This window comes from Mesocricetus auratus, unplaced genomic scaffold (genome assembly GCF_017639785.1).
Source record: "Mesocricetus auratus isolate SY011 unplaced genomic scaffold, BCM_Maur_2.0 Super-Scaffold_100021, whole genome shotgun sequence".
NCBI classification, from domain to species: Eukaryota; Metazoa; Chordata; class Mammalia; order Rodentia; family Cricetidae; genus Mesocricetus; species Mesocricetus auratus.
In genome coordinates this window covers 32455968-32481957 of record NW_024429202.1, presented here as the reverse complement: position 1 = coordinate 32481957, position 25990 = coordinate 32455968, and the positions used below count along the sequence as shown (strand labels likewise).

Below are 25990 nucleotides of genomic sequence, written 5' to 3'. Positions count from 1 at the left end.
TGAAGAGCGCTTACTGCCCTATCAGAGAGTCAGAATTCAGATCCCGGCACCAACACCAGATATCACAAATGCCTGTGACCTTTGACTCCACTTCCAATTGATCCAACTTTCCCTTCTGGGCTCCATGGGGATCTGTGTGTTCTCTCTCTCTCCCCGCCCTCCCCCCCCTCTCACACACACACAGAATTAATCTTTAAAAAACTCAGTAATAACAAACTATAGGTACATATAGGGGAGACATCTGATTTCCAGAAGTATACATTATGCTATCAAAAATTCCCAATGTTCAGCAAAATACTACAAAAGAAATGGGAAAGTGGGATCCATTCACAGGGTAAACAAAGCTTCCAATGGAAAATGCTTTGGGGGAACAGAGGTGTTACATTTACTCTACAAAGACTCACAATATCTTTTAAAACATGTACAGCACTGCTGAAAAACTATTTCTAAAATATAAAAGAACTGTATGGCAGCAATGTCTTACCAAGGAAATATCAACTAAGAAGAAGAGGAAGAGGAGGAGGAAACCAGGAAAAGAGCTAACTGGAATTCTAGGGTGGAAAAAAATCCCATAATTAAGACAAATATTGTTTTACCATAAAGGGTTGAACAGCACATGTGTATTGAGAGCAAAAGAAACTTGTAAATGACAATAAACCAACTGAGTGTCTTTTGTGGCTCTGAGAGCAAACCAACATAAACATAATGGGAACCGCAGGACAAAAAGAAGGGTCAGTAAAAAATACATGAAGAAATAATGCCCCCCCCAAAAAACACACATTAATCTACCCATCTTGTAGCTTAATACTACAAGATAAGCTACAAGGCCACATCTACCTAGTACTTCAAAGTCCAGTCACAGAAAGGGAACCTTAAATGCAGGAAGAAACAGAGCTATCTTGTGCACAGGAGTTCTTCAATAAATGTAGCTGTTTCTCAGAACCCACCAGGGCCAGGAGGAAGTGAGATAATATTTCAGAATGAAGGACAAATGAAGGCATTTATAGATCAACCAAGATTAGAACAATTCATCAGAAACACGACTCTCCTATAAAACAAAACAACAACAACGCCTCAGAGAGGGTCATTCAGGCTGAGAGAGTCCAACCAAGATAGCAACTCATGACCACACAAAGAAATAAGAAATGCCAGTAAACAAATCAGAAAACAAAACTCTTGTTTTATAAGTGTGCAAATAGGTAATTTAAATAGATTTTTTAAGCGCATAAGAGGTTTTGGGCTTGTAACTTCTCTCTCTTTTCATCATTTGTTTCAAAATTGAACAAAGTAATGAGTATTAAGTCCACTTTGCTAGAACAGTCTAATTCCTCATCACATTCTAATGCATAAGCTTATACTGACAGGTAAGTTTAGCTGCCATACCCCTTATCAGAGAAGCGTCCTTACAGCAAATGGAGACCATCACAGAAGACCACAAATGGACACAATGCAGTGGTCAACAAATTGTGGTGAGGGGCCCAGCCCCAAAAGACACACCCACATCACAGTTCCCATGTCTATGGCTCAGGGAACATCAAGGAAGAGGTGTAGAAAGATTTGTGAGAGCCAGAACACCAGCAAGTCTGCTGGGAAACAGTCTCTCCTAGAAATGACTTCATAAACAAGACTGGAGCAATGGCAACATCAAAGGGCATATTAATAAGGGAGGGGTAAATTTCATGGGGTCCTATTCCCAGACAAAGAACTATCAGTAACCAATGACTGCTGGGAGAGGGGGTGACTCGGCCTCACCCAAGGCTGAGCCCCATTTTTGGTTATCCAAGGCAGAGTGGTCATCCCCGAAACAACATGCACAAATTTTTAAGTCGCTAGATTTAATAACTCACTGATGCCATCTCTCTTAACACATCTGCAGTGGACATGTTCCTACTATATCCGCTCACCTTGAGAAACTTTCTCTACTTGGCTCCAAATTCGAGGTCAGACTTTTACTAGTTCCCTGACCACTGAAACCTTGACCATCAGTCACCCCAGAGGAAGTAAGGCCTCCGTTCTTGACACTATCTTTCCTTACCACACTCGGTGACCTCATTCTGTCTTTTGGCTCGCACACCAGCTGCTCTTAACCTCTGGGCCTTTGGCACACGCTGCCAAGGATACATACCTCCCTTAGCCTGGAATCTACATCACTCCCTTTTCCCCCTCCTTCAGGGTCTACTCAAGATCAACCTTTCACCTGAGATATTTTTGTGGCTAGATGCAGTACAGAAAACTGAACCTTTTGTTTATCTGTCAAATATCCTTTGTTTTCCTAGTGTTTCTGACTACCTTATCTACACTACTACATGACTTATGCAAGGAAGTCTGTCTTGTCTCCCCCGGTAGGAATGAATGTCACCTACAAGTAGCTGCTTCCATGTGGTTTATTTGCTGTTACAGTTTCAGCACCTACCAGATGGCACATTGTAAAGGCTCAATAAATTTGTGGAAAGAAATGAAGATGAGAAAGAGAATATGAAGAAACTGGAAGAGAATACACATAAGTAGCTATGGGTCCATGGATGGCTCTGGACACCTATTCCAGGATAAGCAGGCCTTACATAGTCCCATGAGCTCTGAGGTGACAGGAGGCCTGGACTAGACCTAGAGCCCTAGACAGGAGCTCTTATTCCAAAGCCAGCGACACAACCCTGGGCTCTTAATCTCACTGGCCTCAGTTTCCCCCAAAATACCAGGCACAGAATGAGAGAGGAAGCTATGGAAAAGGACTTTCAAATGGCAGTTCTGTGGCCAGGTGCGTCCATGTCCTAGGTGTAACTGAGATTGGAAAATAAAATGACTCCGGTAGAAGAACACTGTCCTATGCTCTCCCTCACCTCTGCCCTTAGATGACTTAGAGGAAACATCAGACTCACCGGTCTCCAGCGAAAGCAGAGGGGCGATGAAACAAAGGAGCCCAAGTAGCACTTTCATATTCTCCTGGAGAAATGGAAGGGAAGGAAGAGTGTTATTAACTAGCAAATCTCTGGGTTTCCTGACCCCCCCCTACCTGTCTTCATCCGTAACCCCAGGTCACATGGGAGAGCCTTCCTTACCATTCCAAGTGATGCTACTCTTCTAGTTAGAAAGTCAGTGTGTGTGTGTGTGTGAGAGAGAGAGAGAGAGAGAGAGAGAGAGAGAGAGAGAGAGAGAGAGAGAGAGAGAGAGAGAGAGAGAGAGAGAGAGAGAGAGGTGGGGGAATGAATTTGGGACAAATTAAGATTTAAAGAATTTCCAACGTCTTTCCTCAAATATGTTTCTAGTCTTAGATTACACTTGAATCCCCTCAGAATATAGTTTACAATCAATGTAGACTATGTCCAGACCTCTACACCCATGGGAGCTACATCTACAAATCCAACCAACTACCATGCTGAACGATTTGAAAGTCTGTGCTTCTGTGCTGAAGAGCCATGGCTTTTAGGATGTTGTCAGTCCCTAAACAACAGGAGAACAACTGTGGGTATGACTGGCATTTCATTAGATATCGCTAACTAACCCAGAGAAGATAAAAGTACACGGGCAGATGTAAAGGGGTTTGAGCCCTATGCACTTCAATACCTACAGTGGTTGTGGAACCAATCTCCCATGGGGATAGGGGTGAATGGACTCACTAAACCCAAAGTAGCTGCCTCTCCCTTTGAACATGTGTCTCCAGCCAGAAGATAATCCCCACACTCAAGTCAGGCCTCCATTGAAAAAACCCATATTCAGTTGCCTTACACTATAATACATAGAGATGTACCCCCAAAATGACTAAAGTAAGTCATGGCAACATATTAAAGCTACATTTATTCTTGTGGTTTGGGAGGGTTTCCCCTTCTCTGGGGATTTTATTACTTTCCAGAAGGTCTGTGATGAACTTGGACAAATATTTTCACAAAGAAAGAAGCCCAGCTGTTTCTATAAGTGGCTCCGAAGGCCTCACTAGCATGGCCTTAGATAGTGTTAGCACTGGGACTCCATGTTAAACTGAGGTCCTGATGACTTACTCTCCTTTTCAAATTCTTATTGTGTATTCACTTTATGAAGTGTTGAGTTTCATGACATTTTCATCAAGTGTATAATGTGCATTGACCCATGTATCTCTCATTACCCTGACCTTTCTCCTTCCCACTTCATCTTCCCCCACAAGCCCTCCTTCTTCTGCCATGTCATATGTGGGTTTTTGCTAGGATCCACATATGAAATAAAACACATTTGCCTTTCTTTTTGATAATATGATCTTCTCCTGTTCCATCCATTTTCTGCAAATGACATACTTGGTTCTTTTTCATGACTGAATAATGTTCCATTGTGTATATATGTACCACATGTGTGCTACCCATGTTGGCAGACACCTAGGTTGATTTAATATCTTGGCTATTTTAGTTACATGGACCTTTGTCCGTGTTATTGGCAGGGAGTGTAACCAGATTAACTACTTGCCTAACCTTCTTTAGGATGTGCCCAGCACCTCATCTATGAAACAAAGGCCCTAAAACAATATCAAATGAATGCAAAGAAGAACACATATTCATTCACAGCTTTGCCTACTACCTCTCTCATGTCCCAAATGAAGTAAACTTGCATGATAGTCTCCTTTCTCTTTTCATTTCATTCTCCTTAGCACGTGGCTCATGATGATATTCAGCTAAGCTCCAGCCTCTTGTCTCCAGCGAGCTTTTACACAAATCTACTCAGTGACCTCTGAGAACTTCAGTCGCAGCAATACAGCAAGTATGCTTACACCACCAGTTGCCCTCCCCTGGAACTCCCCACCTAGTTGACAGCCACCCAGGGCCCCAGACCTACTGAGCATGCATTTAAAAGGGACGAGGGCTCCGGGTCCTGAAGCAGGACACAACAGTTGACTTCTTCCCCACCAACACCCCGTTTATTCATAATTCCTGCTATGCTGCTCTCACTCCAGCCCCTGCTTCATTCACTACACCACCAGGCTCCTTATCTGTCTCTCTGCCTGTGGATTTATATTTTCTAATCAAATCAACTACTCAACAGCCTCCCTAGCCTCCCAGTGCAGGTAGAAGAGTCCAGCTCCCTTGCCAAGTATAGGGCTACTCTGTTGCTGGCTCTCTTAGCTCTACTGAATGTCCCCCTGTGCCCCAGCTCACTCTGCAGCAGCCTTCACCATGCCCCAGACTCTTAGTCTTGTGCTTAACTGCTTCCTCTACCCTCTAACTCATTCACTCCTACTCCATCAGATCTCAGAACCTTAGGGCCAGAGGCCTTCCAGAGCTCCTGCCTGGCTGCATTCTCTGGGCATTCCCAGCAACCTGTATGCCTACTATGCCCTAAGCATAATCTTGCACTTAACCTGGGAAGGGAAGCTCCTGAAGGCAGGAATATGGCTCAGTTCTATCCCCAAAGCATGTGACACTGTGCTTGAAACCCAGAAGTCCTTAATAAAGCCTTGAGGGATGAATGAGAACAAAATGAACAAAATAACAGCTGAATCCTCAATGCAACATTGGGTGATGTCCAGAGCATACTATGAAACTCCTTGCTGCGGGGGGGGTCACAAAAATTGCCCTTAATGTGTCTATATTCATTCATATCTGTTGCTGTCATTGTGAAACATCAATCCTCTTAACTAAAATAACATTCCTGGAAACTAATTATCTGAAGGATTTGAAGATTAGCTGGAAAACATTCTACTTGAGAAATTACATTAGAAAGATGTTACAACACACCTTTTAAATGAAGATTGATGGGGGGCAGGTTTTATCTGAGCCTGTAAGACACACCCATTCAGTTCTCAGGACTGTAACCCCAGCATCAGGATGTTGATTCTTAAGCCTGGCTTAAGTCTTGAGATCTACCCTAAAGTAGTAAGGCTACATTCCTTACATATCCTGTAACTCGATCCTTCACCATGACAATGGGTCATCTACCACAATGTAGGTTAATAGTGCTATTTCTGTATTTACTTTAAACTACATTCAGATTCTGAAATAAGATGAGAGGCCTTGAAGCTTGTGGCCTGGCTTCTCACCTCCTTCTGTGAGCACATGGAAGTGTGTGCCAGCTCTTAGAAAAGAAAGGTCTGAACGCCCCCCAGTACCCAAGTCCTAGCTATTCACTCGGTAGTCTTAGTATCAACAAGAGTGCTTATAAATAAACCATGTGGACACTGCTAGTTGCCAGTTCACTCAGGTACAAGATGAGACTTGTTTGGTTATTAGGCAGAAGAAGAAAAATATGCCAGGCTGCCTTTTTATAGTGTGTGGTTCTCCAGCTGAAATTCTAGGTTAATTGCAGATGAATCATCCTTAACTATTTCAAGTTCAGGGCCAATGACCTAAGACTAGTTTCTTCCCTAGTGGTTTACTAAGTGGTAGAGGAACAGGAGGACAGGCTTTCCATCTATCCCTACCCTGCTCTAGGGAAAAATAAAAACCAAAGAAGCTTGTGGGAAAACTCTTTGCCCTAGCACTTAAGATGACACCAACTGTGCTCCCAAGAAAACCCGACAAATGCTGGGTGTGGTGACACACACCTGTAATCCCACCACCGGGCAAGCTAGGCCGGAGAGTCATGAGCTTGAGGTCAGCCTGAATGACACAGATCAACTGAACCTCTAAAACAAATGGGCAAAACAAGATACCAAACAAGCAAAGAGACACCGCCCCAAATCAGCACTAACCCCTTAGGTCCACCAACAACAATACAACCCCAAGGTAGAGATCTAGACTAAATAGATATTTCAAGGCCACCAGTTAAGACTGTCCAACTCAATTTTCCCCACAGAGGTGACACACTGGATATACTCAGCTTCTGTGCCTCAGTTCCCCCATGTGACAATTGGAACTGACAATGGCATCTGTCACTGAGTGTTGTGATGAGGGCAAAATGAGTCGCCACATGGAAACCATATACAGCAAAGGTCCCCCTCAGCCATTATCACAAACACCCACACCGTGATGACAAGTTTTGATGCAAGATTTTCAGTTTCCGTTCATGTCTTTTTCCACCCACGGCCCTGTTGAACAATTATATATTGAAGCCCAGGTCCACACTTAGTCCTGGGCAAAGAAACAGGAATAATGACCCAGAGACTGGCTCATGGAGTTTGGTGGCTGCAGGGGAAGTGATTGTATCCATATTCATTCCACTAGATCATGTGCCTGCAGGGTGAGACCCACCCCACACGCAAGAGCGAGGGACGCCGGGGCCCTCGCTTGCCTGTGGGAAGGAAGAAGGACATTAAGAAATGTCTCCATCCTGCATCGCTTGCCGAGGACAGGTGCTACGAAGGGCATCTGGAAAGACGGGGTCGACAGCGGCTGCAATGGGGGTGCGCTGAGGGGCTGGTCTTTTATTTGCCGATGGCAGAAAGGCACTTAAAGATTTTACACAGTGGAGGCGGGATATGGCTAGGTTTTGATTTCCTGGACAGATGTTGACCACTGTGTGGAAAATAAGCTGGAGGCAAGAGGAATGATGTGGACGCCCAGAGGAGCAGCAGGAGGATGGGCAGGGAAGAGAGACTGAGGGTAGCTGATGGCCAGATTCCCTAGCGGTGGGGGGTGGGGAGGGCAAGGAGGATCACACCGCAGGGAGGTGGGCTGGGTCGTGACACAGGCTGCTCTGACATGATCAGAGTAAATAAGCTTCCTGCACCAACACCAGCCCTGGGCCCCTGAGGAGGCGGCCAGGAGTGTTCTTTCCAACAGAGATTAGGAAGTTGAGGGTGGGATGGAAGAGGCCCAGAATGTTCTGAGAGGGCTCTGCCCCCTGCACTGGGAACTCACTACAATCAGATGACCTGAGAAGGAGGTCAGCAGTGACCTGCCATGGGCCAGCAGGGCTGTACAGCAGCAGGACCCTAGGGCCACAGACTCCCTCAAAAAATCTGACAGCACCTCCCTCAAGCCCTCCCCCCTGCCTTCCCCCACCCTCCCCTGTCTTCCCCAGCCTCAAGCATCCACTGCCCTGCTCTGTTCTTCTCTGTCATCAACTGTTTGAACTTCCTTCCACATATGTATGAGATCACACAGTCCCTGTCTTATTCCGCCAAACACTGTGTCCTCCAGGCCCCTCTATATTACCTCACCGTGTCCAAATTCCGTGCATCCATAAAAAACAGAAAGAAGAATTAATCTGGTAAAAACCACACACTGGCCCCCAAGGAAAAATGTGCCAGTCAACATCTTTGGATACAGGGGGAGCTGTCCCCAGGCTGCCTGCAGCTGAGGGTAGAAGGCTTGCATGGCTTAGGAAGAAAGTCTCAGGAACCCTGCGGTGACCCAGCCTGTTACCTTGAGGAAGACTGCTTCCTATATGAGTGGTCCTGCTTCTCAGGAGGGAGGGATCATCTTTAAGGGGCGTGTCTACCTGGAGAAGAAGAGCATAGGTACATTGAACGGATGGGTGAAAAAGGCCCCAGAGCCACCAGCACCCCAAGACAAGTCTAAAAGTATCATATACTCATGAAAAAGTCAAAACATCTATGTCCCGTGGTCCTGTAGGACAGAATGCTTTTAGGGAAACAAATCAAATGAGTCAGGAATATGGAACTTGACACACAAAGGGTTAAATGCCTGCACTGTGCGTTCTGCCAGTCAGAGGGAATCAGAAATTGATAAAATCCCTCTGGGGATGACTGTCTCAGTACTGATGGAAAATGAGGCTAAGGACTTGCCCCATGCCTGAAGAAAAAAACGTGGAAAGGGCCCTTTTAAGAGCAGACACATTAGCTTTTTTAAAAAAAATGTTTTTCCCTTAAACTAAACATATCCATATGCCTGACCCCATTTTACAGAATTTAAAATAATTCCCCAAAAGCTATTTGTGATTGCTCACTATTTATTTCTGCAGTTTCCTCTAGTATTTTGAAGTCTATTTTTTCCATGTCTGAGTCATTTCCTTATGCCTCTAGTGGGACCTTTCAATGTCCACCACTGACACAGCCGACCAAATCGATGCTAAACATTTGCGTAGACTAAATAACACTAAATCCCAAGCTATTAGTCATGCCTGGGGAGATAGAACACAGCACCGCATTCAGCTGTCAGAGGCACAGTGGCGCATTATCGCGGGTCCTGTTACAGCACAAAGTCAAAGAGAGCACTCAAGATCTTCTTGTTCTTAGCCACAGGACTATGCCCCCCCATTCCAATCCCCAGGAGCCTCAAAAGGGAGCCACAGGGTAAGTACCACGGGGTGAGGTGGCCTGTAAAAGGGGAAGAAGGAGGGAAGACTGACCATCGGGTCAATCTAGGGACCTCCTGCAAACAAGACTGCCCATTTGCTCCAACCTACTCCACGTCTCACCTTCCCTTTTACACCTGAAACTCCAAGTGCCTTCACACACACACACTCTCCCCACTGTTTAACCATATCTGAGACACCAGCACTTCAATCGAGACATCATCACTCCTGGGAAATACTGCCCAAGCCAACAGCCCTCCTAACTTCTTCAGGCAAAGGACCCTTCTGTCTCTAGCTCACCCCCATCTGGCTCACCTCTTGCTCAATCTCTTCCACGAGCACCCACTTGCCTTTCCCTGTTTCTGCCATGTTAGGAGGCATCGCGAGGCCCCCAGCAGATGCAGCCACCTGGCCTTCTAACCTAAATAAACTACTGTTTACAGATTATCCTGGTGCCAGCATTCTTTTTACAGCAACAGATGCAGCCTAACAGCACTAGACTCAGACTGAGAAGCAGAAATGTGGGCTAAATTATGAAAGGAAAGAAACTAAGCATAAGAGTCAATATGATCATCACTGATTCCCCACAAAAGCCCCTCCCCAAGAAGGGGCATGGCCAGGACTAGAGTTGTGAAGGCTGGATGAGCTAGCAGCAAGTGGGACTGTGCTGTCCCTCATCCCAGGGGTCAGAAGGGAAAGGGACTGTGCCTTTCTCTCATTCTGCAGGATCTACTTTGTCCAACTCAGGCTCAAGCAAAGTGACAGCTGTGGGCCCCAGCATTTTCCTCAAGGGAAGTACAGGCCCTAAGAGGGTATTTTTCTTGTATGTGATCATACTGAATCTGTTAGATACTTTCTTAGGAATGAGAAATTTCCCACGAACTCGAATTCTCTTCCTCTTCCTGAGGAATTCCCCCCACTGTGAATCCTGCCTTCTAGGACTGATGCTAGGCACAGGCTCTGTCCGATGTACTGAGGACACCCATTGTGTGGGTGCACACAAAGGAAACTGCTCACTGCTGCTGGAGGAAACTTGTCCTGGGACTGGGTACTCAGTGCATAAGAACAAATTGTGCTGGCCCTATAGTGGGATCTGCCCAGAGCAGGCCCAACAGTGGCCCATACTGTATCTAGTTACTCCAAGCCCTCTCAGGCCAGCTCTTTCCACATTATGAGGGGCTCTGAGCACAGGCACAATTGACACCCTCGGCTACACGCGTGGGTGCATTCCCTTCTATACAGCCCTGCCAGGGCTCACAAGGCAGGCATACCGGGAATGGAGTGCCCTCAAGGTCTCTCAGGACAGCCTTGGGCAACCATGAAATTGGAGTTCAGGCAGTTGGGGAAATAATTCTGGGGTATCTGAGAGCCTAAAGCATGATCAAGAGACAAGTGCTGACAGTCGAGTCTCTAGTGGGCCTATCCTTTTGCCCTTATAGACTCTTAACTATGACAGGGGGCATGGCTTATGAGTTGCAGAGCAGATCAGTACAAATCACTGACATTTGGGGGATCCTAGAGGAAATTCTAAGGAAGCCAAGCCTCAATAGAAACCCAGGAGTGTGAGTATAATGCAAGAATAAATTCTTGCTCCTTCTAGGGACCTGATAGAGCCAACCTCCAAATCTGAAACTTATGAAGGAAATCTTAACCATTTTAGTCTCTCCGTATCTTGTTTGTTTTTTTGTTTTGTTTGTTTCACTGCTGTGACAAAATGCCTGACCCCAAGCAACTTAAAATGAACAGAAAATTATTTGGTTCATAGTTCTGGAGTCTGGGAGCGTGGTGCCAGCATTTGTGTGCTACGTCGTCTGTCCATGGCAGAATGTGGGAAGCAGGCTGTGGAAGGACAAGAGTAAGAAGGCAAAGGAGGGCTGAGCTCACTTTTATAACAACCCCGCTCCTGCAACGATGAACTCACTTCCCAGTCCTGGCATCAATCCATTCACGAGGCCTCCAAGACCTAACTGTTCCTACGAGTCTTGTCTCACTCTGTTGCACTGGAGAGTCTATTTCCCACCTGTGGACTTGGATGACCACACTCAAACTGCAGCACACACATTCCACATCTCTGGCCTCATCTCTGCACATCTACCATTCCAAGCAGAGCCTCAAAGAGCCACAGCATTTGTAAGTTCTCACACCAGACATGTGAATATATGTGAAGATTTGATATGTGGTGAAATAGAGAATTCAGTTCCCACTAACTTGGTCACAATTGAGAAAAAGCAAGAGTTTCAGCATGTTCCCCAGCTTAGGAAGTGTCATCGCCTACGTGTCCACTAAGAAATCGGTGACAAGTGGATTTCAGTATTGAACTAAGTCCATAATGATGATGTCCCCCATGATGCCACTTTGTTATAAGCATGCAACCAGATTCTCAATAGTTGCCAAACTTAAGACCAAAAGGGACAGTGTAATAAAGAAGCCAAAAATGAATGCACAAAACCAGGTAACTACAGGAACTACTTTACAAGTCTATCCTTCCAGGAGTCCTTGATTCTGAAACAAGAATGGGTACATTTCCGAGAAAATCTACAGACTTTCAAGGGAGTCTACCCCATTGGGGTCATCAGTTTTACCCAAGGAGATCTAGGTGGGGAAGCTGTTACTTTCATACTGAAGCAAAGGTGGGTGTGCATTGTGGAAAGGAAAGAAGCCTCCAAGACCTCTCAAGGAAAAATCAGGAGGCATCAGAGAAATATCCCATAAAGAAAGCTACTTCGCAGTGCTGGGTTGGTTATTCACTTTTGATTTATCCAGTTCAGTCTTTGTGTTGAGCGTCTAAGTGGGGCTATCTTAAGTGAACGTCCTTATCATCTCACAACTCCCAATCATGAGAAATGGGAACATCAAGGCCCAGAAGCTCAAACCCTCGGGGCAAGATAGATTACCTCACACTAACTTCTTCTAAAATGTCCATCTATCTAGGAGTGCCCAGACTCATGCTGAGAAAGGAGAGGGTGGGAATGATCACAGAGGCACATGGGGACCTCCGTGATATGCTCTAAATGGTTTCCATTCTACAGAGATTAGTAGCATAGAGTCACAGGCAGACACTGTAACCTTGGGAACCACAAAGTTACAAGCAAGCAAAGCCTCACACACAAGAAGGCACCAAAGAGACTCACTTTTTGGAAAGCCCAATGAAATGAACATCAGGACTTGCAATTTCCAATCAGAGTAAGTGGATCTGGCTTATTTACTCACACAAAGGAGGGAAGGGAGTATCTTTCTAATCACAGAGGATGCATAAAGATGAAGGTAAGGTAAAAAAAAAATGCCAAACAGGTTTCCTGTGCTACGATGAAATGTCAATACTCAGCTGTGCAAGGCTCAAAGCTACAAGATGGCCCATTTCAACTAAGGCACATGGGATTAAGGACAAAGGGGGAAAGTGAGGCAGATACATGGCTACTGTCATCAGAAACTACAATCAAGACCAGGCCAGTGGTGGTGAGGATGGCTCTGACTCTTTAGTTGAGGATCTACAGACAGCCAAAGGATGCAGAATTCTCCCTTAGAATTTTCATTGTCACCTCTTCTATACTGTTTTACTGAGGTAACATAGAGCACAACACAGATGCCTCAGGTGCTCAATTCCACAAGCTGGAACAACTGCAGATACCAGGAATGCATCCTGTATTTGCATCAACCCTAGAAGTCCTTTGTGCTCCTCAGTGGTCACCCACATACATAATGCCTGCTATTCTGATTTCTATTGTCCCTCTACACATGATCCTTACAGTTGATGCTAAATGCAACCTAGACAGCTAGCTGCTATACTATCTACTTCTACAGTTTATCATAGTACATGGGCTATCTCAGGCTCCACATCCTCACAGTGAAGTCCTGAGTGAATGTTGACATTGGCACAGCTGTGTCAATGATCCCAAGTTCTTTTTTTTTTATTTTTTGTTTTTACGAGACAGGGTTTCTCTGTATTGTTTTGGAGGCTATCGGACCAGCCTGGCCTCGAACTCACAGAGATCCACCTGCCTCTGCCTCCTGAGTGCTGGGATTAAAGGCATGCGCCACCACCGCCCGGCTGATCCCAACTGCTTAAAGCCATAGGAAAGCAAAGCCTTCCCCAGGCTAGGAAAATGGCAAAGCCTTCCCTCTTGGGTTGGAGTGTGAATGCTGACAGTGCATGCAGAAAATATCCGTCGTAGCTTTCTCCCCTCTGGATCTTTACAGCCTGAAGACCGTTCCCCTTCAGAGAGTGATCCTACCAAGAGCAGTAGAATCTGCTTCCTTGCTCCGCTACTTATAATAATAACTTACTCCTCTTTGTTTATTTGTATACAGTAGACCCTGCCTCCATGTCCAGTTGTATATAATAACTCCCCCTTCCAGTTCAGCAATCTATAATAAGCACTGTGAGTTTCCGAGGCAACGGGGGCTTCCCTATCATCAGACAGCCCAGTCTACCCAATCTCAGCTTTTCTGCATGCATGTGTCTCTGCCCTTTCCTTCATTGCCTCACTCAGCCAGGTCAAGTCCGCAGAGACATGTAGGATGTGACAGGTGACACTTACAGTGACTATCAAATACTAGAATCTGGAACAGTACAAGGCGGTCCAGTTCATGAAGACTTGACCCCTGTTCTTCATGACCACCCAGTGACCCCCAGATGCAGCAACAGAAAATGCATTTGGTGTTTTGAGCTTAACCCTGACTCCATCCACATTTATAGAAAAGGCAGAGTTGGCACAATTTCCATACATACTGAAAGGCTTAGGGATGCTTAGTAACTGTTGTAACAACTGAGAAGTCTCACTTCTGACCACATTGAAATGCTGACTAAGATTGAAGAACCTGTTAAAGGTATTCATACAGCTGGAAGCTCACCTGTTCCCCAGAAGACTTGAATTTGCTCTCATGATAGTTTGTGGTCAGACCATATAAAGTACTGCATGACCTTACCCCAGTGTTGTGAAATATTATTTTAAGATGTGTTACATTTGTTTATGCTGAGGAACATTTGTTTTAATGATGCAAAGATGTGTTGCATTTGTTTAACCCTGTGAAGCTGTGTTACTTTGCCTGCCTAACACACCTGATGGTCTAACAAAGAGCCGAACAGCCAATAGCGAGGCAGGAAAAAGGATAGGTGGGGCTCACAGGCAGAATAGATAGAAGGAGAATTCTTCTGGGAGAGGAGATTAAGGAGTGAGAGAAGGAGGAGGACTCCAGGGGTCAGCCACCCAGCTACACAGCAAGCACACAGCAAGCGACCAAGTAAGAAAGGTGTCCAGGATAAAGATTAATGCCCAGAGGTAAAAAGTAGACAGGATCATTTAAGAAAAGCTAGCTAGAAATAAACCCAAGCTAAGGTTGGACGTTAATAAATGATAATAAGTCTCCGTGTTATTTATTTGGGAGCTGGGTGGCAGGTCCCCAAAGAGCCAAAAGAGTAAAAAGTACCAACTACACCCCAAGCTTCGGCATGCTGAAATACTTAAGTTTAATACAAACTGCTTTTATTTCTTCTTTCCTTTAGACATTATATTGCTGCTCTTAAAACTGTGGTCTGCTAGTTTGGAGTTGCAAACGGATTGTTTAAGAATGCTTGCACACAGACATGTTGTGTAATTGGTGAGGTAAGAAGCCCTGACGGAAAGTGACAGCAGGGCACTCATCACCTCACTCCCACTAGGAGTCATTGCTGCACTTTCGGGTGACCTGAGTTGAGGTGGCCAGATGTGCGGAGCGGGGCTCTCCAGACCCACTCTGTCAACTCAGCACCGAGCTGCACAGTGGTTACCCACCTGCACCTGTGGGACAGGTAACTTCAAGAGGCTTCCTAGCCCTTTAATGAAAACCGGGTGAAAGTTTCAACCCGACTTCACACCAAGACTCCTTTAATTTCCCTCCAGACATTTCACATGTATGTTGAAGACACTGACAGCTGCAGCTTCCCAGGTCATTTTAAACATTTCTAGTCACTGGGGGCTCCATGTTTGCTTACCTCTCGTTCTATTTTAACTGATGACATTGTACAAATCCTTTCCCAAACAGATGAGATAGAAAAATGTCTCATTTATTCTGTGACACGTACACTAACACACACACACACACACACACACACACACACACACACACACAAGGAGACAGCAGAGAATCCAAAGGTAGTGACCAGAGACTTGGAAAATCTTCAGGGACTTTCAAAACTTGATGACAGCTCTTTTTGGCAGGGCCCCTCTGCCCACTCTCATGTACAAGGTGTGGCTAGGAATTTGGCACTTCCGGAGGCCACAGCAGGCAAGCAGAGGAGAGTGAAGTTGCTAACACGGCAGATCCTTCTCCTATGTCACTAACCAGTTCATAACCACGCAGAGGAAAGCGCAAACCAAGCGCTTGCTTTTAATGACACATGGGTAGCATTGTGGGGCAGGTCACGGCCAATGAATGAGTCAGGGCTCCCGACAATGTCTCTCCTTTGAAGTGGCAGGTTCATTATAGACCCATCATACAGCACAAGACTCTGAGGACCTGCGCTCTTCTCTGTGTCATACCCTGTGCCGTGGCTGTCTCACTGAGATGCTCCAGCATTGCCCTGCTCCTTAACAAGATGTTCCCTCTATAGCATCTCCGTGCAGGTGAATAGACACCTGTTCACACCTCCCTTCCGCAGGCTTCCAATCTACCCCGGTTCTCTTGCATAGCCAGCCCATGACTATATCTTAAGCACCCATGCTATTCCTTGGAGAGCCAATTAGCTGTATGTACGGCCACTGTCTCCACGCCCTCTCTGTTGGCAATGCTACCCAGACCCACACTCTCTGCAAAGTGACAAATTTCAAAGTTACTGTCTTAGGAAGAAAAAAAAAAGTTTTCCGATATTCTCGCCAAGAGGACCCATGTATGTGAGAAGACAGAGATTCCCATTTATTTACTTCACCTTCCCTAGTATTCCCCCAGTGCCTGGCACATTAGTACCACTCAATAAGTATTTTTTGATAAATAATAACACTAATATTAAGCAGTGTCTCACCAGGAGAGAATGTACCAGAAGAGGTTTTGGGCCTCAGGAGCATACAGAATACTTTCATGTCTCATTACAACACAGGGGTTCAGCAGAGCCTATGAGGAGTGGGAAGTGTGGGCCTTCCTTGCCAAGGTTGGGTGAGAATTTGGAGCAAATGTCCCTTCTTGAACTGCACACTGGCTATCCAATGGTGAGCCTACTGGCAAGTACTGTGTGCACCAGAATACCAGTCAGCCCCGACTAAAAAAACAAGCCAGCCTTCAGGAACCTTCCCCAGTCGGATCCCATCTCAATGGGCATCATGAGTCTGCCTAGCTCAGGACTTAGTTTAGGATGTGGATGTATAATATTAAATAAAATATAACATGCAGGGTATTATGAAATTAGAAGGGACCAAAGGAGAGAAAGATACGAACAGCATCTTGGTAAGTGGGAGGAGAGACAGCACTTGCCCCAGCACCAGGCTGACCCCTGTAGCTCACAGCCGTGTGGTTCCAAGCAGTGTATCCTCCTCTTGGAAGACTGGCATTAAGCCAGGGTGACTCAGGCACCACCATTTCCAATGACAGATGGACTTTAGCTCCTCTTTATCGTGGCCTGAGTAGCCCAACTGATTAGATTCTGTTGTCTCGGTTCCTAGGATGTTGTTCCTCCGGGCCAAAATCAGGGGATGTGGCTATCTGGTGAACATCTCAAACCGTAGGAAGGGGAGTCTCCCTGTCTTCTGGGGCGGCCTCTCTCACTTCCCTTCCACCCCAAGACTTTAGGCACAGGGGTTTGAAGCCCAGAGAATGCCAGTCCTCAAACACAATAGCCTGCACCTAAGCTTCTGCTATAAAACAAGGTGATCCTGGCAGCTCACCCACAGGACTGCCGGGAGGCTAAAGCGCAGGAAAAGTAAGGGGCCCTCTAAACTGTTCCGCTGGGCATGTTTGTAAACAACGTGTCTGCATTCCCCAGGATCAATCTGTCTGGAGAGAGGATTCATCCCACCACAGGGATTAATGAATTCACCTCTTGCCCTGTTAAGAGCCCCTTTTCAGAGCCCAAACCTCTAAGACGGTTTGTTAGCTACAAGTTAGTTACTCTTGGCCAGAACTCAAGGCTTGGGAGCAATTTACACAGGGAGGAGACTCATGTACTTAGAACAAACCTGAAGAAAGTTGGGCAAGTTACCCGAATTATTTAAATGGCCTTTACTGGAGCGTGTGTGTGTGTGTGTGTGTGTGTGTGTGTGTGTGTGTGTGTGTGTGTGTGTGTGTGTGTGTGTGTGTGTGTGTGTGTGTGTGTGTGTGAAGAGAGACTGGCTGAACTGCTATCACCTTTATCCTTCATTCACAGAGAACGCTGACTGACACGCTGGCTACCGAGCAGCATAAGGACATTTGCCAGGGTCAAGGCAGCAGCGTGGTCTATCCACCCCATCTTCCCAACTCTCCAGTTTTCTCCTACCTGGGCTTGCCCGGGTGCCCCAGTGGGGTGCGCAGGAATCTAGCAGCTCCGAGCCAAACCCGCCCAGACCTGGAGCAACCAGAGCCCTAGGAGCCACGCTAGGGGTGCTCCTTCGCCGGCATTGGCACTCATGGGTCACATTCCTGCCGCTCTCGGGGCAGGCGGGCACCAGCTGGGCTCCTGCCCCTCTTGTTCAGAGCCACAGGCTCCCAGGAGGCTCCGGGAGAGGGGGACAAGTTGTGTCTGCCGGAGTAGCACACTGTTCCCACTCCCAGCCCGGCCCGCGGGGGCGTGCATTGGGCGGAGACTGCCGGCCCTATTAAGCCCAGCTAGCTGGCCGGGTGCCCATGCCCCGCCCTGGGAGTTGGGCGATTGTGTCCTTGCTAGGCATCCATCCCAAAGTCTGGACACCCCAGCCAGGCGTCCCAGAGTCCCTACATCCCCCACCCCCACCCCTAGGCATTCCATCCCGGGATCTCTACAGCCCTGCCGAGCATTCCAGGGTCTTTGTATCTCTGCTGGACATCCTAGCGCCCTTGCATTCCTACCAGGTGTCCCCGAGTTCAGGGAAGAATGGCTGTGGTTCCCAAACCACTTGGCTCCTCTGAGCAGCCTAAGTGAAGCCAACAAAATTAGCTGGAACAACTCACCTTTATATAGCAACCGGCCTGAACCACTTAGCCAGTGACCCGCAGCTAGTCAGATCCTGAGGTGAACAATCAATAGTTCTGTGCCCAGAACAACTTCTGGAGCCTGGCGCTGGATGCCTCCAACTGGCTTTGTGAACTCGACTAAATTTGTGATACCTCAATTTCCTCTTTGGTTAAAATGCTCGCAGCAGCGTCCTGTGGAGGGGTAGAGATTAAATGAGCACTGGCACAGAGCTTGTATACTTTGGTTGCATTACTGTTATATGTCAGGCTGAACAACCCTTTCTCTTGTCTCATAACCTAGTTAATTCTAGTACTTAACTATTGCAAAGAAAAAGTCATGCCTCTTCCCCCCCAAAAATCAAGAATAGTCAAGGTACTTCTTTCCCGGTTATGACAGGTCACGCTGCAATGCAACTGCAATTAAACAATGATTGATTGATTGCTCCTTCCAGAGCACATGGCCATTTCCTGCAAGTCTTCCAGGGTGGGCAGGCCCTGGATGCCACATTCCCATAAGCACCTGCAGAAACTCAGGGCTGAAGTCACCTGGGGCAATTCTGGAAACATACACCGGTGAGCGTCAGCAGTTTATCGGAGATGCTGCCTATGGCCTAACAGGACAGATGTTTCTCACTTATCTGCTTCCAGATATTTGAACTGTTCCTTTTTCTCAGAGAGGCAGGCTTAAGTCCACCAGTGACATGGTACTATGCAAACTCATTAACTGCCCCATGAGTCAGTATGCCACAGCCTTGCCTACATTCGCAATCATAACAAGACCTGGCCTTTTCTTGTGGTCAGAAATGTCATGTCGTAATTACTGAGGGCTACTGGTGTCAGTGGGTTTTTTTTGTTTTTTTGTTTTTTTGGTTTTTTTGTTTTTTACGAGACAGGGTTTCTCTGTATTGTTTTGGAGGCTATCGGTCCAGCCCAGCCTCGAACTCACAGAGATCCGCCTGCCTCTGCCTCCCGAGTGCTGGGATTAAAGGCGTGCGGCACCACCGCCCGGCTGGTGTCAGTGTTTTTTACAACTTCCAGGTGACTCCATTGCACAGCTCCCATCAGACCGAGTCTTCTACCTCAAAGCTGTTTCAACAGATGTGTACTGTGGTAGTTTCCACCCCCATTTCTCTTTTTATTAACTGCATATTAACTGCGCACAGTAATTATACATTAAATGTGATAATCCACATATACATAACAGTTCAATCATATCTACCCCCCAATATCTTATAGTCATCCTTCTATGGCCATGTTCTTTACTTCCATTTAATATCTCTCCATGAGAGGAAACATGACATTTGTCTCCTTTTAGTCTACTTAATAATGCTTAACATGATTGCCAACAATTCCATTAATTTTCCTAAAAATAGTCTGATTTTATCCTGGCTGCATTTGACTCTTTACATCGGAATGATAGTTAATTTTATGTACTTGCCCTTTCTTTATCATTTATCGATTGAAAGCCTTCATGATCTGATTGTGAAAAACAATGCAGCCTCATAGATGGGTATTGCCAGTGTCTGCATGCTGACTTAGACTCTTTAAGGGACACATCCAGGAGCAGTTTCAGATCACGTGGTGGTCCTATTATAAGTGGCAGTTTAATGAATGCTAAATCAGGTGTGTCTAACTTGAAATTGTGGACTGGAGATATCACTTAGTGGTAGAGCACCTGCCTAGCACATGCCAGGCCCTGGGTTATATTCCGTTACAAACAAAATAAATATATGGAGCAGCAATATGGAAGCTTTATGTTGGTAAACATAAACTTGCCTGGGCATTTATATACTGAAAGATCTTACAGCAATTGACAAGTAGCAAAATTGATTGGTGCAATAATGGGGAGACAAAATGTATGCTTTATCTGCACTTGAGACAGTCTCACTGGGTTGTCTAGGGTGACCTTGAAGTCCCGAGTGGACTTGAAGTCACATAATCCACCTACTCAGCCTTCCAAGTAGCAGGGCATGCACCATAAGGATTTTTTTCTTTTTATGACCCATTCCCCCCACCTGAACCCTACATGTCCTGGAGGCACACAGGTGTCTGCATGTAGACAGGGCTCTCAAATGCACATTCCAAGAGATAGGACTTAGAGATCTCCCCCTTTCGCCTTATGATCTCAAAGGTTTTCCCCAAGACCTTGGTATCGCCTTCTTCCTCGATGTGTTGGGTGTCCTCCCTCTGATTCACTTTCCTTTGGCTCCCTTTCTCTAGATAACTTACGCGTGGCCACTTTACTCCACTCCTCAACTGGAATCTGTGTAAGCACAGATGGCCCCTTTCTTGTCACCCTGTCCAGTTCTTGGCACTACACAAATGTTCTGAGCATGCTCACACGTGGCATCATAACATACACCACTAACTCTGCTGTTGACAGTCCTAGGTTCCATCGGAGTCATAACAAAGTCTCGTGCCCAAAGAGTGCATCCTACTACATTCCAGTAAAGGATCCAGGAGTCTCCAGACATTCCTAAGGGGCCAGGTCTGCGAGCCCAAACCCGTAAAAAGCTATAGAAAATGAGACTGGAAGGATAATCACGGGCTCAGCTACAGTTTGTAAAACCACAGGATGAGTTGTGGATCAGAAACCCTCCCTGGAGATGAAGCAACTCCAATCTCCTTCACCTTCACCACCCCTCCCCCCATGTCTTCCAGTTAGAAAAATATGAGGGCAAAGAATTATGAAGAGTGTGTTGTTACCGGCAAAGATCCTGGGTCTTGAGTCAGTAAACACAGAACAGCTCTCAAGTAGTAATTTTTTTCCCTATCACCAGAAAGAATGAGAATTCATAACATATAGAGAACTGCATATGCATTTATAGACAATGATGTTTTTACAGGCAGGGCCTCTGTGAATCTCAACTTGCTACACCTATTTTTGCTATTTGTGGAACTTCCAGGAACCTCTCACAGAACCACAACACAGACTTGAAACCACTGTCCCAGATGGACTTCCTTGTACAGCCTAGTTGTTCTGCTCCTGTCACACACATTTTCCATCGCTGACCTCCAAACAGGCACTTTGAACCCCTATCACTGAAACATCTCAGTTTTAAGAAGTTCACTGTCCCCCCTTTCTCTAAGCAGTTTTTCATGGGCTTCTGAGATTGTCTTTCTAGCCAACGTACCATGAATTTTCCCCCAGCCCTTTACCAAGCAGAAGGCCACAGGCAAACTGGAGGTGAAGGCCAATGTGAATTCATAGCAGACATCAGGGCAATGAGCCATTTCTTTTTAACTTCCGTCGTAAGTGGAGGGGATAAGGACACATGTGACAAGCCAATTATTTGCTTCATTGCCGTTTAATCTTGCTCAATGATGGCAAATAACTGAAAGAGCGTGTGTGCCTGGCTTGTGTCACACATTAACAGAGTCGCATGTCCATGTACTGCTACACCAGCAGAACCAGACTGGCAGAGGACACTCTCCTCCCAGCTTCCTTTCACCCTCCTCTCCCTTCCCTTCCCTTCCTTTCCCTCTCCTCTTCCTTCCCTTCCCCTCCCTCCCCCCTCCCACTTCTCTTGACGTTTGTCTGTTTCATGATTGCTCAAACCTGAGCACCAGTAACTGAAATTCTGTGGACCAGTAGGCTGTGTCCCATGATTCTCCCTGTTGCCCAAGAAATATCTATTGAAACTCTTGGACTCAGTCATATTCTAGACAAGAGCATGACCTCCCATTAAATCACCTTTGATTTACTTTTCTATGTTTTTATATTTTGTGTGTGGGGGGTTGGTTTCTGTACATGTGTGAATGCATGTTAAGGTCAGAGGACAACCTCAAGTCTCATTTCTCAGGCCCTGCCTATCTGTCTTTGCCTCCCCAGTGTAGATGTTACAAGAGTGCCCCCCCATGCATGACATTTCTCACTTGAGTTCTAAGGACTGAACTTAGTCCTTGTGCTTGCAAGACAGATACTATAATGACTGAGCATCTCCCAGCCTCTAAACTTACTATAAAATTGAGAGTCTAAGTAGCGCTGCCATCTTTGCTTCTATAATCAGTCTCTAAGTTATGTCTATGTTCCCTTTTTCTATAAGCACCTGTCAAGCCCACACTTCCATGTTGGGGTCTTTCAATCTGTTGATCTCTTCTGAGTATAACTGAAATACAATTTCCCTAAGTGGTCTTCCTTTACTATGATCATTGTAGTCAATGAAAGTCAATACCCTTTAACCTTGAAAAGCTATACTGAATTACTCCCCACCGGATGTATACACGATGTTTACTTACCTCCCCTTTAATCTGGACTGGCTGTAATGATTTACTCAACGAACAGAAAGAAGAAAGTGGAAATGACCTCTGAGGCTAAGCAAACAAACTTCTTATTTAATTAGTGTTTAAGAGAAGGCATGACCTGGGGTGGTGGCAAACCTCTGTACCACAGGGTAACTTTTGTACCCCTGTGCAGTCTGAGGCAGGAAGATCGGGAGTCTGAGGTTACATAGTAGGTTGTACACCAGCTTTCTTGAGCCGCACAGCAAAGCCCAATGGAAGGAAAGGAAGGAGTGAAGAAAGGAAGAGTGTTGGAAGGAAAGGAGAGAGGAAGAGGGGAAGGAGAAAGAGAAAGTAAAAGGAAGGAAAAGAGAGGGGAAGGAAATGAAGCAGAGGCAGGCGGATCGCTGTGAGTTCGAGGCTGGGCTGGACCGACAACCTCCAAAACAATACAGAGAAACCCTGTCTCTTAAAAACCAAAAAAAAAAAAAAAAAAAAAAAAAGAAAAGCTGGCGTCTGGAAGACCCAGTAAAAGACAGTGACTTGTGGATGACCTTGAAACAGACTCCTAGAGAGGACCTAAACCAGGTGTGATGGGACAGAAGATGCCAACAATAGCACTGTCATGTACCCTGTGGGCTTAGGGAGACAGGCCTATCTTCCATTGCTACCACCTTACAGAACTCACACGTTTTGTAAGATTTGTATTTAACTTTTCATATTGCTGACATTCTTTTAGAAGATATTTTACATATTACTTCCTGAATGTTCCACTGCTAATACATAGGCACAGGCCTACAAAACTGATTAGTTGCATTAACTTTTTGTGGGTGTGTTGATGCCATGGGATTCTCTATCTAGAAACCTATGTTGTCTGTAGATAGCTTTCTTTCCAAGACATGCACCCTGCATTTCACTTTCTTTACTTTTTCTTTGTGCTCCACCTAAATCCTTTAGTACCATGCTGAACAGAAACCAGGAAGCAGGCATCCCTGCCTCACTGGTCTTAGGGGAAATTTTTCATTGAGTCTGATGCCAGTGGTGGGTCTTTTTTAGGTACTTTTTTTATTTTTTGAGACAGAGTTTCTCTGTGTAGCTTTGTAGACCAGGCTACTCCCAAACTCACAGAGATCTGCCTACCTCTGTCCCCCAAGTGTTCGGCTTAAAGGCATGCACCATCACCAACCAGCTTTGGACACATTTTTATTAGGCTGAAGGAGCCTCTCTTCTAATATGAAGGACATTTTTTTAAAAAATCAAGGATTGGATGTTGTTAACCCCTTCTCTGGCATCTAGTTTTTAGGTTTGTTAATATGGTGAATTGCATGCATCAGTTTTCCTGTGCTGAGCCAGGCTTGCTGTGTGAAGATAGTCATTACATATTTACCTTCATAGAGAATGCTGGTTTTATTTACTAGTATTCTGTTTAAAGTGTGTATGTCATTGTTCATGAGGAATACTGGTCAACAGTGTTTTTCTATTATATTCAATAGTATTTTCATATTATATTCTCTAGTTTAGATTTATGGGAAATGGCCTTGGAAAGTTGGGAAGACTTCACAAATTGAAAATGACTGACCCTTCTTCAGTTTTCTAGAAGAGTTCAAGTAGAATTGATATTATGTCTCCCTTAAGTGCCTGGTAGAACTGTTTGGGACTATAGTTTTCTGTGTGTGATGGGTCATCATTAATACATTTTATACCTTAGATTTTTCTGCTTATCTCTTAGAGCTAGTACAATACAGTTATAATAAACTTTAATTATCTTGTAGTCTGATGACAATATGTGTATGAATCCTTGATTGCCTTTAATTGATTTTCCCTCTGGTTTACATATCTGGTAATTCTGAGGTGGACATCAAACATCATGGATGTTTACTTTCTAGCCTCTGAATCCTTTTTCCTTCAGGATACAGTTGAGTTGTTGAATATTGTTTGTTTCTTTGGGGCCTTGCTTTTAAGTCATTAGGCAGGACTGTAGTAAGCATCATTTGGCTTAAGACAGTTTTCCCATTTCTTGTCACTTCTGAGTCCTCTATAAGGGTGTGGGTCTGTGCTCTGATGAGCTCCTACACAGGACTCTGAGGTCTCTAAAATGTCTATTCTCTGCATCTGTTCCTTTGCATGGCCTTCCTACGCTCCATCTCATCCATTCAGAAGTTTGCTTAGCTCTGAGTACTGAGTTCTTATACTATGACCTGGAAACTCATGTTGGTAAACAGAAACAGTCAAGGGCTCACCCATTTCTTTCCTGACTCCTAGGATGGTAAGCCTGCACCATTGACATCTACTATCTTAAAACCCTGGCTTCGAGTACTCTCTCTTGTTATTTGGTTTCTGGTAAGAAAGTTGATCCAGGCTCTCTTACTCATTCCTGACTAGAAGCAGAAACACGTCAACAACTCCTGAAGTTCACCAGTGAAACCGACTGGGATTCTTCACTCCTGGCACATTTTTTTTTAGTTTTTCGAGACAAGATTTCTCTGTGGCTTTGGAGGCTGTCCTGGAACTCACTCTGTAAACCCAGGCTGGCCTCGAACTCACAGAGATCTGCCTGCCTCTGCCTCCCGAGTGCTGGGATTAAAGGTGTGCACCACCAACGCCTGGCTCCTGGCAAATGTTTTTTTCTTTTCATTTAAGTTGAAAAAAGCACTTGAATTCTTTGTAAAACATAAACCATAATGCAGAGTTTATCAGCGCTGGCCAAGGCTGAGATTTTGGAGGAAGGACACTATTGTGACTGCCACAGACAAACATCCTGACTATAGCTGGATACAAGAGGCAGACAGACAAGTTGTGAGGCTCCAGCCAGGGAGGAAAATCTCCCAAGATTGCCATAGGAGATGGAAAAGGAAGAGAGGCTGTAAGGAAACATAATCAGAAGAAGAGAGGAGAGGCAGGAGAGAGAGGATGGGAAGAGACTCAATCTACAATTGATCTACAAATCCAATTTGATCTGGCAAATCCAAGAATTTTGAAGGATGAATCATTAACAATGGCCATTTACAAGCAGGTGACAAAAAAGGGAGAAACTGAGTGGGGATTCTGCGATGATGATAAAAATCGATAAGTGTTAGAACATGATATGAAATCAACCCATGTGTTCCATGATAGATGAACAGATAAAGAAAATGAACATAATATGTGTGAATATTTATACCCAACGAGATCCTATTGGGCCATAGAAAGAAGGAAGTCCTGCCATTACAGTATTGTGGACTGAACTAGAGGGCATTGTTAAGTGAAAACCAACAGGCATGGAAAGACAACTACCACAAACTCTCGCTTAAATATGAACGCTTGATTTTCTGTCAGTAGAGAGCAGAATGGGTAGGGAAGGGTAGGGAGGACAGGTGGTGCATAAATGATGTTTGATGATATAAGAAAACCGGGAAGAAGAATGATCTGCAGCACATGGAGGTAACTGATTAACGGTAACTAATCATAAAACTTGAAAAAAGCTAGCCAAGAGGACTGTGAATATTTCTAACAGAAATGATAAAGGCCTGAGGTGAAAGAT

At 45.3% G+C, this 25990-nt stretch overlaps 1 protein-coding gene across 5 annotated transcripts in view; it reads right to left on the bottom strand.

Moving 5' to 3' along the window:
• Positions 1–25990, bottom strand: part of Il1r1 (interleukin 1 receptor type 1) — a 71450-nt gene that overhangs the window by 21083 nt on the left and 24377 nt on the right. The window contains exons 2-4 of one of the 5 annotated variants that reach the window (XM_040729311.1): positions 18247–18441; positions 8262–8337; positions 2877–2940 (exon numbers count right to left, since the gene is read on the bottom strand). In XM_040729311.1, the coding sequence (XP_040585245.1) occupies positions 2877–2934 (58 nt within the window). In that variant the 5' untranslated portion in view covers positions 2935–2940; positions 8262–8337; positions 18247–18441. Of the gene's footprint in view, positions 1–2876; positions 2941–8261; positions 8338–17596; positions 17868–18246; positions 18442–25990 lie in introns of those variants that run through there. The other 4 variants (XM_040729310.1, XM_040729312.1, XM_040729313.1 and 1 more) reach the window with 4 other exon arrangements.